This window comes from Zingiber officinale, chromosome 10B (assembly GCF_018446385.1).
Source record: "Zingiber officinale cultivar Zhangliang chromosome 10B, Zo_v1.1, whole genome shotgun sequence".
Lineage (NCBI taxonomy): Eukaryota > Viridiplantae > Streptophyta > Magnoliopsida > Zingiberales > Zingiberaceae > Zingiber > Zingiber officinale.
The window spans coordinates 69,551,260-69,566,118 of NC_056005.1; the positions used below are offsets into that span (position 1 = coordinate 69,551,260).

Below are 14,859 nucleotides of genomic sequence, written 5' to 3' on the forward strand. Positions count from 1 at the left end.
CTATATTAGCCAATAGTAATAATAGTAATACAGAATATAATGGTAAACCTAGTCCTAGATTTATCGAGATCCGCTGGTCCCGTCGACCGCGCGCGGTCGACCGGAAACCATCCGATCAACCTTGCTTGGAGTTCACTCCTCCAAGACTTCTCGTTACCTAAGGTTACCACCCCCTAAGATTTTCTCCACCTGGTTTCACTCACCAAGACTCAGTACTCGGCTACCCAGGGATCAGTCCTCCAAACCTATCCACCTGACTTCCACGATATACCAAGATGTTTCTTGCCTCAATATTCGGCTACCCAGGAATCAAGTCCTCCAGACCTATCCACCTGGCTTCCACGATATACCAAGATTTTCCTTGCCTAGCCTCCAACTAGGACTTCCCTTGCCTAGCCTACAACTAGGACTTCCCTAGTTCAAGATCCATACTTAAACATATTTGTCTGACATTAAAACCTTGGAGGTTGATTGTACCAACATTATTCCAAAGCCGACCCAGACTAGGGTTACCTGACACTATTCCAAGACTGATCTAGACCAAGGCCACTTGATATTATTCTAGAGCCGAACCAGATCAGGGGTGCCTGATACGATTCTAGGGTTGACCCAGAGCAGGGCGGACCTAGACCAGGGCCACCCACACTATTCCGGGGTTAACCTAGACTAAGGCCCCCAGTACTATTCTAGTTTAACCCAGGCTAGGGTTGCTCGACACTATTCTAGGGCCAATCCAGACCAGGGCCACCCGACACTATTCCAAAGCCAATCTAGACCAGCTGACCAGGCTGCCTGACACTATTATAGGGCCGACCTAGACTAGGGTCACCTAACCACTCTTCCAAGACCAACCAACTTGCTTAGCAGAGCAGTGTCAATCTTTATGGCCAAGCAAAACATCCAATGGGCCAATCTTTATGGCTAAGCATAGTATTCAACCAACTAGTCTTCCTGGTTGAGCAAAGCATAAAATTCGACCGACTAGTCTTCCTAGACATGCAGGTCATCTGACTAGCCGGTCTTCCTAGTAGAGCAGAGCAAAACCAAGTCAACCCATTAAATGCTCATTAGATCGCTGGGCCCATCAACCTTTTGTCTTATCTACTGACACATAGACAGAGGTAATATGACCTTTGACATCTTTGTCTAGACAAGATCCTTTAACACCTAGATATGAGTATCATGACCCTCTGACATCTTTTATCTTAACATGTCCCTCCTACAAAAAGCTCTGACCCACAGCAAAAAAAAAGAGGGGGGAGGAAGAGGAGAGAGAGTCCTTACTACATACACTTATTTGTTATTTATTCTCCTACACGATTAATCTTCTTGATACATGACATCACCGGAGACAGACTTGAGGGATTGTGACCAGCGTTACAACTAGTTCACCAATCTACTAGAGGGTGCCCCCTGAGTCAGGGTACGTTTCCCATGTTTATTCTTCATGCATTTTATCTCTCTACCATTTAGCTGACTCCTTACACATTTTGGGACTGACCTCGAGCGTTGGTGAACAAGGTCGGGCCAAGCCTGGTCTGCTTGCAGATTCTTCTAGTAACGGGGACTACTCACCCCCTCCTTCTAGTTTCTAGCTCAAAGTCTCTTCACAGTCAACACTAGCACCACATCATCGGTGGTCCACTCTTCTCAACTTTCGGACATGATTAGTGAACAATATTCCTGAACATTGTTCATGAATAATTTACAATTTATGTACATGAATATTAACGAGCTAAATATATGTGTTTTAACTTATTTATTTAGTTTAATGAGTTGTTCAAATTTATTTAATTAATTTTGTGTGTATTGAACAAATGTAAATAAGTTTTTATCAAAACTAATATCAAACTTGTAAACATTTGATTCATTTACAATCATAGAAATAATAAGATGTGAAAAAAATCAAGGGGAAAAATAAAAAAAGGAGCCCTTTTTTTATTTCTGAATCATCAAAGGGGCGGATGCCTCTTTAGCTAGATACATCATACATGGATTACAAAAAAAAAAAAGAAAAAAAAAAGACACCCCTTCTCACTATTTAATTATGTACATTTACCCTCCAATACTATTCTCATTATTATTTTTCGCTTAAATTCTAAACCGATCAAACGTGTTGTAGTAACTATGAAACTGTAGCCACTACACATGTTGTGACAGCTACGATTTCATTATTCTTACAATGTAAATGTTAGATAAGCAAATCAATTTGACGTTATAACATCTATGCAACCGTAGCTACTACAATTGTTGTAGCAGTTACAGTTTCATAGGTACTATAATGTAAATTATAGTGAACATGTTTGAATCCGTATTAGCTGTTACAATTTTATAGGTGATATAATGTAAATTATAGTGAACATGGTTGAATCCATATTGTAACAATTACGAAAGTATAACGACTATAACGTAGATATTTTTAATAGGCTAAGAATCCATTATAATAACTATATACAACACTTTAGTTACTATAACATGTGTAGTATTTATGAAATTATGACTACTATAACACATCTAACCGATTGATGTTTTAGATGAGATATAATAATGAGAATAGTATTAAATGATAGGAGGATAAATATACATAATTGAATAGTGATAAGGAACATCCTTTTAATTACAAAGCAAAGTCATCCATTGATAATTTGGAGAGAAAAATGGTAAGTATTTTTAACTTTGGCCCAAAAATCAAATTTACCACGGAAGAAGTACCTAAAGCAAATAGTCGGATCTCATTTTTAAGGACTCGAACCGATGAATGAGCATGAAGCTACATCATGCGCCACACGTGGTAAATCCAAAAATTCCGGGTCCCACATCTCCTCAGTCAATGGACCAACCCGGATCCATCATGAGTTTCCATTGCCAATTAAATTAAACCAAGTTCAATTTCGTTGTTCGCACGATTTATTAAGATAAAGAGAAACGCGTTTTTATTTTATTGGTGGCAGTATTAATTGGTCATTTGTCGAGGGGGATTAAGTAGGAGATTGGTCAACGTCATGGTTAAAACCCCCTTCCCTTCCTTAGCTGTTCCTTCTCGCCGTATCCCGGCGTTCTCGACGGATCTCTTGGCTTCGACGTCTCCTTTTCTTAGGATCTTTCAGCACCTCGCTCACGATCACGAGCTCGTCTTCTGCTCTCGCGTCTCGAGTCGTTGGATTTTGGCTCCCATTGTGATGGTTGTTGCGACTAGGCTATTTCTCCCTTCCGCTTCGGAAGTATAATGAATCATTTGATCCGAAGACAAGATGCTCCCTAGAGCAACGGAGGTAGCGAGTCGCGGAAGCAGTATCTGACCCAAAAGTCCTTTCTTTTTGTCTTTCACCGGTGTTCTTGGACCATTTTGAATTTCAACAAGGACAGGTTCCTCGACAACTCCGCGTGATCTTTGGGAATGGTACAATTTTTCAGCTGATTTCATGTGTTTTGGGGAAAATCTTCCCTTTTTTTTCTCTCTGCCTTTATCGTACTCAGCTGATCTGGGCGGCCTCTGGATCTGAAAATTCCCGGTGTTGTTTATTATGTTGTTCTATTAGTTTAGATCTGAAGAAAGTTCATCCATCTTTGCACAACGCTGAAAAACTAGGTTTTAAAGAACACTGATTAGTGTTTCTGAGGGTATCTTGACAAATAGCAAATATTGGTTTGCAGATGATTCCTCCACTGGCTTCTCAGGTTTCTCAGGATGAGGAGGGCATGGAAGAGAAGATAGCGCTAGCTGGAGAGGGTAAGAAGCCGAAGGAATCTCCTGAAGAAGGGTTGCTGGATTCCAATGAAGGGTATCAGCTTTCGAGGTGGTCTCCTTTGCGATGGTTCCGAATGCTTGCAGAGGAAACTCACTGGAGCTTTGTGTTTGGAGTGATCACAGTGTATGGGATAAGCCAGGGGTTGGGTGGTGCCATTTACAGAGTTGCTACTGACTACTACTGGAAGGATGTTCAGATGGTGCAGCCTTCCGCTGCACAGGTTTACCAGGGAATTACTTCAATTCCTTGGATCGTGAAACCTCTCTGGGGTCTTCTTACTGATGTACTCCCCATGGTTGGGTATAGGAGGCGACCATACTTCATCTTATCTGGTAAGGAGGCAAATGCCATTTCATTGTCTCTTAATACAGACATTTTTTGTTTTTTTTTTGTTATATCAGCAACCAGCATATTGTGGCCAAGGTTGATGAAAAACTTGGTTGTAGGAATTTCTTTCATCACTAGATTTATTAATAATGAGCTCACTCTCTGCTTTTGGTTTCATTTCCATCTTAAATTTAGAAGATTATGCAACATCCTAAACTCAGCATTTTGATTATATGCCTCTCTCTGTAGATTTTTAGTCAAGTCTTTTCTTGTTTTCTCATCTATCTTTTAGCTTCTGTAGCCCTTGAGTTTTCATCATTTTGCCTCTTCATTTCTTAAATTTTGCCACTCATTAAATTTGAAGCTTAACTTCTGGAAAGAAGAAATTTTAGAAACTAAAGGCGTTGTGTTAAATAGAGCTAAAATTGAATTTATGGACTGCAGTTTCAGTAATGAAAAAATAATTGTGAGAATAATTAACATGGATAGACAAAATTTCTAAAAGTTTTAGATATCTTGAATTTATTATTTATAAAGAAGGATATATTAAGAATTTATCATTAGAATGAGTAATTGAAATAGATAGGAGCTTTCCCAAGTCTTATGAGATCATGATGTACTCTATAGGCTAAAAAGACAATTTAATAAGACTGGGGTATGATCCTTTCAATTATCAAAGTGTTGTCCTGTTAAAGAACTAACAGGTACTAAAGAATGATGTAGTGGAGAAGAGAGGAACTATGATGGACAGGTGGATTCACTAGAAAGGATAAAATAAACAGAGCAATTTGGTATAGCTCAAATACATCAAAATAAGCAAAAACGAGATCGAAATGCTATTTGAAAAATCACCAAACATATACTATAGTTGGAAGACTTGCATCGATAGGAGGGAAGTTTAAAAAGTAAAGCAAAACAGAAATAAGTAATAATATAATTGATTTTAATATTATCAGTGCTATAGCTTCATATTGAGCTCAATGGAGAGATAACATTCATTTAGCCAACCCTAAAATAGGTAGGATAAACACGACTTGATGATTATGAAGATGATTAGTTAATTTTTGTCAATTGTTTAGTATTAGTGAAATGCCTTCTTGTCTATCAGCACCCATGAGTCATCACTATGTTCTTTTTTCCTTTTTGCAAAAATGATGAAGGTAAAAATTGATTGTATATTGTATTTAACTCAACCAAAACACATCTCTAGGTTCTATATCTTTAAAATTGCATATCTGAGGACTCTTCTTTAAAATTGCAGGTCTTTTGGGAATTACATCAATGCTTACCCTATCTCTCCATAGAAAACTCCATGTACTGTTTGCTTTGCTGGCATTAACAGGAGGAAGTGCTTCTGTGGCAATAGCAGATGTTACGATAGATGCCTGTGTTGCAGAAAATAGTATAAGCCATCCTTTCCTTGCAGCTGATATGCAAAGCTTGTGTGGATTAAGTTCTTCTATTGGACGACTTCTTGGATTTTCATTTAGTGGTCTACTCATCCATGCAATTGGCTCAGCGGTTAGCTTCTTAAATTGTTTCAGTTACCAAGATTAGTGTCTTATCAATTACCCTATCTGATATAAAAGTACTATGATAATAGCAGTGACTGCATACATGACAATATACCTTCTTTCAAAAATCATAATTAATTCATTTTGATCTTTACTTTGTTCTTATTGTTTCTCTTAATTTATTCTGAAAGGGTGTACTCGGCTTGTTAAGCATCCCGTCAGCACTTGTACTCTTAGTTGGTGTAATGTTGAAGGAGATGCATATGCCAGACTTTGTTTATGGAGAGGTTAGATGCTGATGAACCACTTTCCTGGGAAAGCTTTCTTTTACTTTCATCAGTTGAGAATCTTCTATTGCATTCATATGATTTAAATTATATAATCAGGTATTCCAAAAGTTACAACAAGCAAGTGAAAAAATGTGGAAGACTTTAAAATGCCCTCCTGTCTGGAGACCTTGTGTGTACATGTACGTTTCTTTGGCTTTAAGCTTGAATATCCAAGAAGGGATGTTTTATTGGTACACTGATCAAAAGGCAGGACCATCTTTCTCCCAGGTATATCTGCTGTTTTAAATGTTGGAAAAACCATAGATCCAACTCTTGTAAGCTTTCTAAACTTTTTGATCATGCAGGAAACAATTGGATTTATTTATTCCATTGGCTCTGTGGGTTCTCTTCTAGGAGTGCTGTTATATCAAAACATTTTGAAGGACTATAATTTCCGCGGGCTGCTTTTTTGGAGTCAGTTAATTTCTGCTTTTGCTGGAATGTTGGACTTAGTTTTGGTTCTCCGTTTGAACTTGAAGTTTGGATTGCCTGATTATTTATTTGCTGTGATCGATGAGAGTGTCACACAACTGATTGGCCGTCTCAAGTGGATGCCACTTCTTGTGCTGAGTACTAAGCTTTGCCCTTCAGGCATTGAAGGAACCTTTTTTGCTCTACTCATGTCTATTGATAACTTTGGCTTACTCACATCATCATGGGGTGGAGGTCTACTGCTTCATTTGCTAAAAGTTACACGAACAGAATTTGACAATCTCTGGGCTGCTATATTGATAAGGAACATAATACGAGTCGCACCACTAGTGCTGTTGTTTTTGATACCTGCAAGTGATCAAAATTCCACAATTCTTCCTGCTGACATGCTTAACGGAAATGATAATGGGGAAGCTCTTGAAGAAGACATGCGTGAGATGAATGACATCGAATTAGTTTCACTTGTTAACAGAACAGGATATTGAAATGAAGTTACTGGTATCAAATTGGATAACAGTTATTCATGTGGTTTCATAGGAAGCCTTCTCAATTTTTTTTTCTTCACTTGAGCCAGAAGTCTTTTACCTTATTGATAGAAGTTTGAAGATGTTTCCATACAAGTATTGGCATCCTGAAGAGAAAGGGTTCCTTATTCTTTTTTTTATTCTAAGTGAAGGTATAATACGAGGTTATAAGGTATCCATTCTTCAAATATATGTTATATTCAATTTGTAATACTTAGATGCCAAACCATGTTGTAGGATTAATTCTTTGGAGAAAAAAAAAGGTTAACATCCTGTTACCCATCAAGGTAGGAATGTTATGGTAGCTATTTCGATTATTACTGATGTTATTGTACCTAAAAATTTCATCTTTATGGAAATTGAAAACTTCTTGTACTCTCTAGTCTACAAGATTAAGGAATTTGTGATTCTACTGATTGGTTGTGCTTGAGATATGACTCCATAGGCCTTATTTCCATATTCCATAGCAACTATTATTTGAAATAAAAAGAAAGTTGTTTTGAATTGAAGAACTGGAGAAACATCTGAATGTTTTCGGAAGCATTGATTTAGAAATTTCTCTCTCACTGTTATTACTTGACAAGAGTGTCGACAGATGACTGGAATAAAGACTGACCCACCAACTGATTGACCTAAGTATGGTTTAGTCTGCAGTTCTTTATTTAGGTTTTGAAGCCCTTCCAGTCTCTAGAAAGATTTGCTATGATTGTTTCAGTCAATATATACTTTTGGTAATGAGTTTTGTGTATTGGAAAGAAAGATCTCGTGAAGCTCATCTCGATGAATTTTCAAGTGACAGAAAATGTGTGAATTCTGTGTTCAAGCATTTGGAACAAGGTTTACATAGTGAACCTCTGATCTTTCTCTTGTGAACATTCATAGGTGTTTTGTGTGTTGCTTTTTTATCTTATACTTTTCTCTGTTTTTCGCAAGTGAATCAATGTCTACCTAGGCCATGGTTGTAGAGTTTTATCTTCATGTTTAGTGTATGATCTTTTTGAGTTTCAGGAGGTGAATAGACTGTCACAAATTTTCACAATCACAAAGATAAACATTAGATTAAAAGTGTGTGCGATTCGTTATTAATGTGTGAATATATAGTGAAAAACAAATAAAAGACACAACAAATAATTCTAACAGAATTGTTTTAGAGGAACTCTCCTACTCCAATACACCCCAAAAGAAAATTCATAAAGAGATTGAGTAGAAGCGCTTTCGCAAAGTTTTCATAGATTTAGACCTAGGGATGTTTGAATACAATACTATTACTAGATTGAAAATATATAGAAGTTTGATCTTGCAGCTATAGAATATAGATGAAGCCCTAGGAGAGGAGTTACCGACGTGAGAGCCCGATGTAAGGTTGAAGCCTTGATCGTACTAAAAGCCCTTAGAAAGAGTTCTTGCTCACAAAGATGAAAGGCCAACAATATAATTAACATGGCCTTTGTGTAACCTTCCAATATGCCATTTAATGGTGGTCTCTAATGGATACTTATGAACCATATCTACTGCGTTTAGTTCATTCTATTGGATATTATCTTTATTAGGTGAGTTTAATTGTAAGTAGTACATATGACTATAAATCGAATCTTATAAAGTGATCTAAATTAGGATTTCACATTATTAGATATAGATTTAATGTGTAGAACCCTTTAATCCGATCCGTTATCATCTGTGGGCTAATAATATATAGGATTGCTTATATAAGGGAGAGGTCCCCAAGGGTTTAGGTTATCTTGACAGAACTCTCGTTTCCCATTAACGAGAGTTTGTGATGCCATCATCCTTAAATCTCTTGGAAGACTCTCTCTATTTGCTTTCGCTTATTCTTCCTCCTCAAGGATACTCATGACGCTCCAGGGCAAGGACATGGTCTTTAATCAGGTTCTTTGTCGCTTTTCGTTTGTGCTTCATAATTGTTATGTCATGTTTCTATTGAAACTAGATCTATGCTCGTGTTCTTGTATTTTCTATATACGAACTCTTATTTTGTTTCATAGAATTCATGCGGTTTAGGGATTACCAGAACTATCAATTAGAGTTGAGGCTTTGTTTCTTCATGATTTCATGGCAATACAGTATGAGTTTTCGTCGATCTATTGTTGTTATGCTGGATAAATTTTTCCTTCTATGATCCATTTTTGATCGTCAAAATCTTTTGCATAGAAAACCTAGGAAAAGTTTGTTCTTCTAGGTTTTCGTGATTTCATAAAGAACACATAGAACCACATTCGACATAATTTTAGGTCAAATCGCGATGGAGTAATCTATTGCCGAAGTCGGGTAATCGATTGCCAAGCCTAAATCAATGAACATAACTAAAGGGAATCAATTGACTCAATTGATCAGTTGACACCAATCGATTGTATTGATTTTTTTATTGATTAACACAACAAGATCGAATCACGGGATCATTTTTCAATCAATTATAGGTTTGATTGTAGCTGCCAATCGATTGAAAGCTTTGAAGTTAGACATAGAAGCGATTGGAATCAATTATGTCAATCGATTAAAGTTACTAATATTGCCAATCGATCAACAACTTTAAATCATGCCAAAATTAATTGGAATCGATCAACCTAATTGATTGATGCTATCAATCAATTAGGATTTTATCCAATCAATCACCAACCTTTAAATCGTGACATGATCAGCTTAATCGATCAGTCTGATTGATTGATGTCGCTAATCGATTGATGATTTACACTAATCGATTGCCAATGCAGAAATCAATTACAGAAGACATTTCGATCGATTAAGGCAAACGATTGCCATGGAGTCTCAACTGATTGATAACTTAAATGTTGAACACAGAATGTTTTGTGATCGATTAGCCGAATCGATTGATTTGCACCAATCGATTGACACTTATCATCAATTGATTGATGATCCTAATATTGCATACAGTAGACTTTAAAATTGATTGAGGTAATCAATTGGGTAATTCAATCGATTGTCATAAGTTATCAATTGATTACTAAGCCTAATTTTGAGTTATTAAAGTTGATTAAGTAATTATTTGTTCGAATAAAGTTTCTAGGGTTTTCTTGGGTCTATCCGCACATGTGCTTCTAAATTGAACTATTGTGTCAGCTCAAAGGAAAACACATTAGATAGGTTTAGTGCATCTTGTGTCAGTAAACGTATATTAATGTATGTAGATTATATATATATTTTAGGCATACTTTAACGCACATCTACTTGTATTTTATGAGCATAATCAATGTTTATTGCACCCTATTTCATTATTATGTCATACTTCTATTCATTTTATTTGAAGATCTACTCTTTATATTTTTTGATTGACAGGACGTGATTTGGAGTAAAAACGGAGCTTAAATAGAGTCTAGAGCCTCCAAAATACTTGAGTCATGCTTATAAGGCACAACCATGTGAAAATATAACACAAACTAGTGTTTCACAAGACCTGGCCATGCCTTTCAGGCACAGCCGTGTCTTTTAGGCACGACCGTGTCTTTTAGGCATGACCATGTCTTTTTCAGCACTATAGACCAAAAGTAAAATCTCCATAACTTTTTACTCGGTTGGAGTTATGGATTGTTCCAAATATCAAAATGTAGATAATTTCAAGATTTATAACTTGGTTTAAACTTCAGCCAGAAAAAAAAATCATGTTTAGAAGTGCTAAAAGTCTCTACAAGTGAGACATGACCGTATCAAATTCTACATTTTCTATACTGCACCCCAAAAGTAAAATGGTCATAACTTTTAGATCGGTTGGAGTTTCAGGCTATTCAAGACATCAAAATGTAGCTAACTTCAAGATCTACAACTTTGCTAGAAACTTTAAGTTGAGAATATCATGTTAAGATGTGATAAAAGGATCTACAAGTGAGATACATCTTGGACACATGGCTGTGTGAAACCACATGGCCGTGCTTCTTTAGCAGAGCTGAAGCAAAGTCAGGCGTGTGATTTCACACGGCCGTGGCAGAGAAAACAAGAGGTCGTGCCCCCTTTGCAATAAAAGGGGGTTTTCTCCCTTTTTCACTCATCTTTGGCTTAGGGCTTGCCCCCATTCCTTGGGGAAGGGTTCTCCCCCTTGGGAGAATCCTAGAAGCTTCATCTTCGCCAATCTATTCACTTCCAGAGCAAGAATTGCATCCAAAAAGATCGGCGCTACATGGATAAGCCTTCTCTTCTCTTCTCTTTATGTTTTAAGTTGTAGATTGATTTTCTTCTTATCTTTTGATTGTATTTCCTTCTCTATGGAGTAAATCTCTTGTTCTAAGATTAAGGAAGTAATTGTGATGTGAATTGATATAAAATTCATGAATTTGTCAATTTCTTATCTAAATGATATTACTATGCCTTGTATCTATTTGATCTTATATGTGTGTAGTGTATTTGAGTTTAATTTTTCATGTTTGATTGAATGTTTGTGTAGAATTGCTAATCTTTTACGGAGAATGCTCTATATCATATAACCGAAGGGTCCTAGTGACAAGAGTATTCCATTTTCGGACATCTAGGACATTGCCTTGAAAGAAGAAACAATTCTCCATAAGAAAGTAGAGAATTTGTCATAATTGTTATTTTATCTCTATGTTATTAAGTGCAATGTGTTTTTGTGATATATGACCAAGGGGTTCTAGTGATAGAGGTATCTTGTTATCGGACTTCATAGGAATTACTTCCATTTAGTAGCATAAGATATGGATTAAGATAGCATTCCGACTTGACCTCTGTGAGTAAGAGCTAGTAATGAATCTAACTTCCTACAAGTGCATAGGAATAGAGGATGGGCGATAGGTGATCCATGATACATTGATTCGCATCACAATGAAACCGAACCCCTAGAACATTTTCCAAACCAAGTTCCTCTCACTCTCTCTCTCTCTCTTCCCTTCTCTTTCTCTTCCTAGTGTTCATGAGCCAACATTCGATTGTCTAAATAACTCACCGTGCGAAGTTAACTTGTGCTTAATGAACAGTTCTCGTGGGATTAATATTTTTATTATTTGACGACACCCATATACTTGTAGGCTCACATCATACATCTATGCTAAAAATAATTGGTCAAAAGGAAAATTACTTTTATGTAAAATATATGTTTCTAGGTAGCCTATAACTATGGAACAAAGTTTTTTTTAGATCATGCACAAAATATATCGGCTAAAAGGAAGACATATGACGTGGTTGATTAAGGTTATTGTAAACTATGAACCAATTTATAACTCATATAAAGTGTCAAATTATGCGTATAATGGGTCGACCCAAAAGAACACTCATTATGTAGCCAATTAAAGTTTGAGTTATACTTAAGAATATCGCTAACAAATTATAATTTAGTCCATAGAGTAAAATGCAATGTTCTATTAGGTATCTCATAAAGAGCTTATTTATATGTATTTAAAATTTTATTTTATTTGCATAATGTTATGTTTTACTTATATATGTTCTTGTCTTTAATTAAATCATGAGCTTACACTATTTTTCACTCTTTTAATTTCAGTGCAATTTATTACTGCTAGTATTAATAGCATCCCTACACTAACTAGTTCAAATTTTGCTGAGCGAAAAGAGTAAGTTGTCGTACTCTTTAGCTGCATGGACTTGGATTATGTATTAAAGCATGATCGCCTCACACATCTGACTAGTACTAGCACTATATAGCAGAGGGCAGAATTTCAAAAGTGGGAGTAATTAAATCGCATTAGTCTGGTTTCATGAGGCTTTCCATTTCAGCACCAATTAAAGGCTCAATAATTGAGGGGAGTTTCCTTAGCCAAATAGCAGGTCGTTTTATGGCAAACGAAAAGGTCGAGACTGCCACACTTCTTTTGATGTTGATAACTATGCAGTATAACAACAAAGGAAGCATTAGAGAGTATATTATAGAGATGTTCAATATTGCCACAAGTCTAAAAGCACTTAAACTCGAGTCTATGTTAGTGTATTTCGTGTTGATGTTTTTGGCTACATGATTCATAACTTTTAAGATATCTTATAATACTTAAAAGAAAAAGTGGGCATTAAATGAGCTTATAGCTCAATACGCGCAAGAGAAGAAGACACTGAGGTGTGAGACACTTGAAAGTGCTCACTTAGCATATGATTCCCAAGGTTTGGGCAAGAAGATAAAGAGGATCAATAAAGAAAAGGGAAAGCAAACTACAGATTTTGAGAGTTTTGGCCATAAGAAGTAAAATAAGTAGGATAAGGAGTTTACTTATTTCTTTTACAAGAAAAAAGGTCATATGAAGAAAGACTATCCCAAATATACTAACTAGCGTGTAAAGAAAGGTATACTTATCAACTTTGTCAGTTCAGAAGTCAATTTGGCTATTGTACTCACTGTCACTTGGTGGATAAATATTGATATTACTACTCACATAAGTATCACTATGTAAGGTTGTCTTAAGAGATGACTTCTGCTTGATTGTGAAAGATATATTTGTTGGGGAGCCTGATGCGGATGTGTGCTAAAACATGTTTTGCAAACATACATAGTGGAAAACAAAAATTAATAATAAACTATTTTATCATAGTACACACACCACACGTATATGAGAATACATCAATGTAGACATGATAAAAAAAACAAAGTTTATAAAAAAAATAAATTTACTCTAATTATACATGACGGATGACGTGGAGTGGAAAGAGCATCAAGCAAGAGATGCTCTTGAGCCTCACCTCTATCCATATCCACGTCGAGCGATTATCAAGATGGCTTCACAAAGCCACGAGTTGTGTCTTCATCTTCGGTACTAGTCGATGATCGAAAATAAAACAATTCGAGGAGGGATCAAAACTCGATTCATGTCCGGTAATCAAAGCCACCCGATGACACAAATCAAGCAAGAGGAATAGTCGAAAGGGGTTGTTGTTCTGATGGCACAGCAGGTCTATACCTACTGTTCGATAGCTAAAAAATGGGAGGGAAGCTAGAAGATGATCGTCGGCCAACCGGTGGTTGGCGGGAAGGGAAGAAGAGCTGGCCGACAGCTCTCCTTGAATGGTGGCGATGACATAACAACAACAAACTACTGTTGTTTAGGAGTTGGCCATCCTTCTAGCCGACAGGAGGCTGCTAGCCGGAGGGTGGTGGCTGGCCAGAACTACTGGGCGACGGTGGAACAAGGAGAGCCTTTCTCATTATGCTTGCAGCGGGAGAGAGGGAGAGAAGAGGGAGATGATAAAAAAACCTAACGATTAGGTTTTAATCAAAAGTCTATTTTTTTCCAATCTATATCATATATATAGATCTCTTAACGGGTTATAGGAGCAAGTCCAAAATCTATATATGTTAACCCTAACTTATACCATTAACCTTAAGTTTGGTTCAAGACTAAACCAAGTTGGTTTAAAACCAAACTACTTTTATTTAAAACCAAACCAATTTGGTCTATAATTAAACCAAAGAGGGTTCAACTCATCTTTAAAAGACGTAGCCTATCAGTGCTTCCATTGTGACAAAATATCTTCTATATTTGCCCTTCATTTGGTCCAACCAAACTTATTCTCTCTCAATTTGAGAATCTAATTCTCAAACTCATTTTAAGTCTTTAGATAAACTCATAGTGCGTGTGCTCCAATAGGTTCTTGATTATATTGGTCATCCATAATTAATCATCAATTATGGATCGATCATGAGTGACACCTAATAGTACATCATGATCCCCAATTGATTATAAAATCAACGGTTGATTCCAGAACTACTTCTGAATTTTTCAATAGTTATAATGAGTCATGCCTCGTTCCTTTCACTCATCTTATATCCACATGGTTCAAAACATGATCTATATGTGTCAACCCCCACTAGGCTAACTATGTTACATCTAGACTAAGTAATACTTCCTTGTCCTATGGATTCAAATTACTTAAACATGTGTCCAAGAGTACTATACTCTTAATATATGTTGCTTTGGTCAAAGACTTTGAGTAATAATCCTAACAAGTAGTCATAGAGTATGCGTCTCCTCAGAAGGAGCGGTGAATCCTCTATGAGCTATCC

General features: G+C 36.5%; 1 protein-coding gene across 1 annotated transcript; it reads left to right on the forward strand.

Moving 5' to 3' along the window:
* The first annotated feature begins 2,999 nt into the window (after window positions 1–2,999).
* Window positions 3,000–7,291, forward strand: LOC122029787 (probable folate-biopterin transporter 2). The gene is made up of 6 exons (XM_042588915.1): window positions 3,000–3,400; window positions 3,655–4,081; window positions 5,338–5,597; window positions 5,782–5,877; window positions 5,977–6,147; window positions 6,225–7,291. The coding sequence occupies exons 1-6, from the start codon at window positions 3,398–3,400 to the stop codon at window positions 6,834–6,836; spliced, it is 1,569 nt and encodes a 522-aa protein (XP_042444849.1). The 5' UTR covers window positions 3,000–3,397; the 3' UTR covers window positions 6,837–7,291.
* The last annotated feature ends 7,568 nt before the right edge of the window (window positions 7,292–14,859 follow it).

What these genes read in the sequence shown, in the direction of transcription:
- LOC122029787 (XM_042588915.1), top strand. An exon ending in ACCATACTTCATCTTATCTG is followed by an intron (nt 4,082 to 5,337) that starts GTAAGGAGGCAA and finishes TTAAAATTGCAG; the next exon opens with GTCTTTTGGGAATTACATCA. An exon ending in CAGGACCATCTTTCTCCCAG is followed by an intron (nt 6,148 to 6,224) that starts GTATATCTGCTG and finishes TTGATCATGCAG; the next exon opens with GAAACAATTGGATTTATTTA.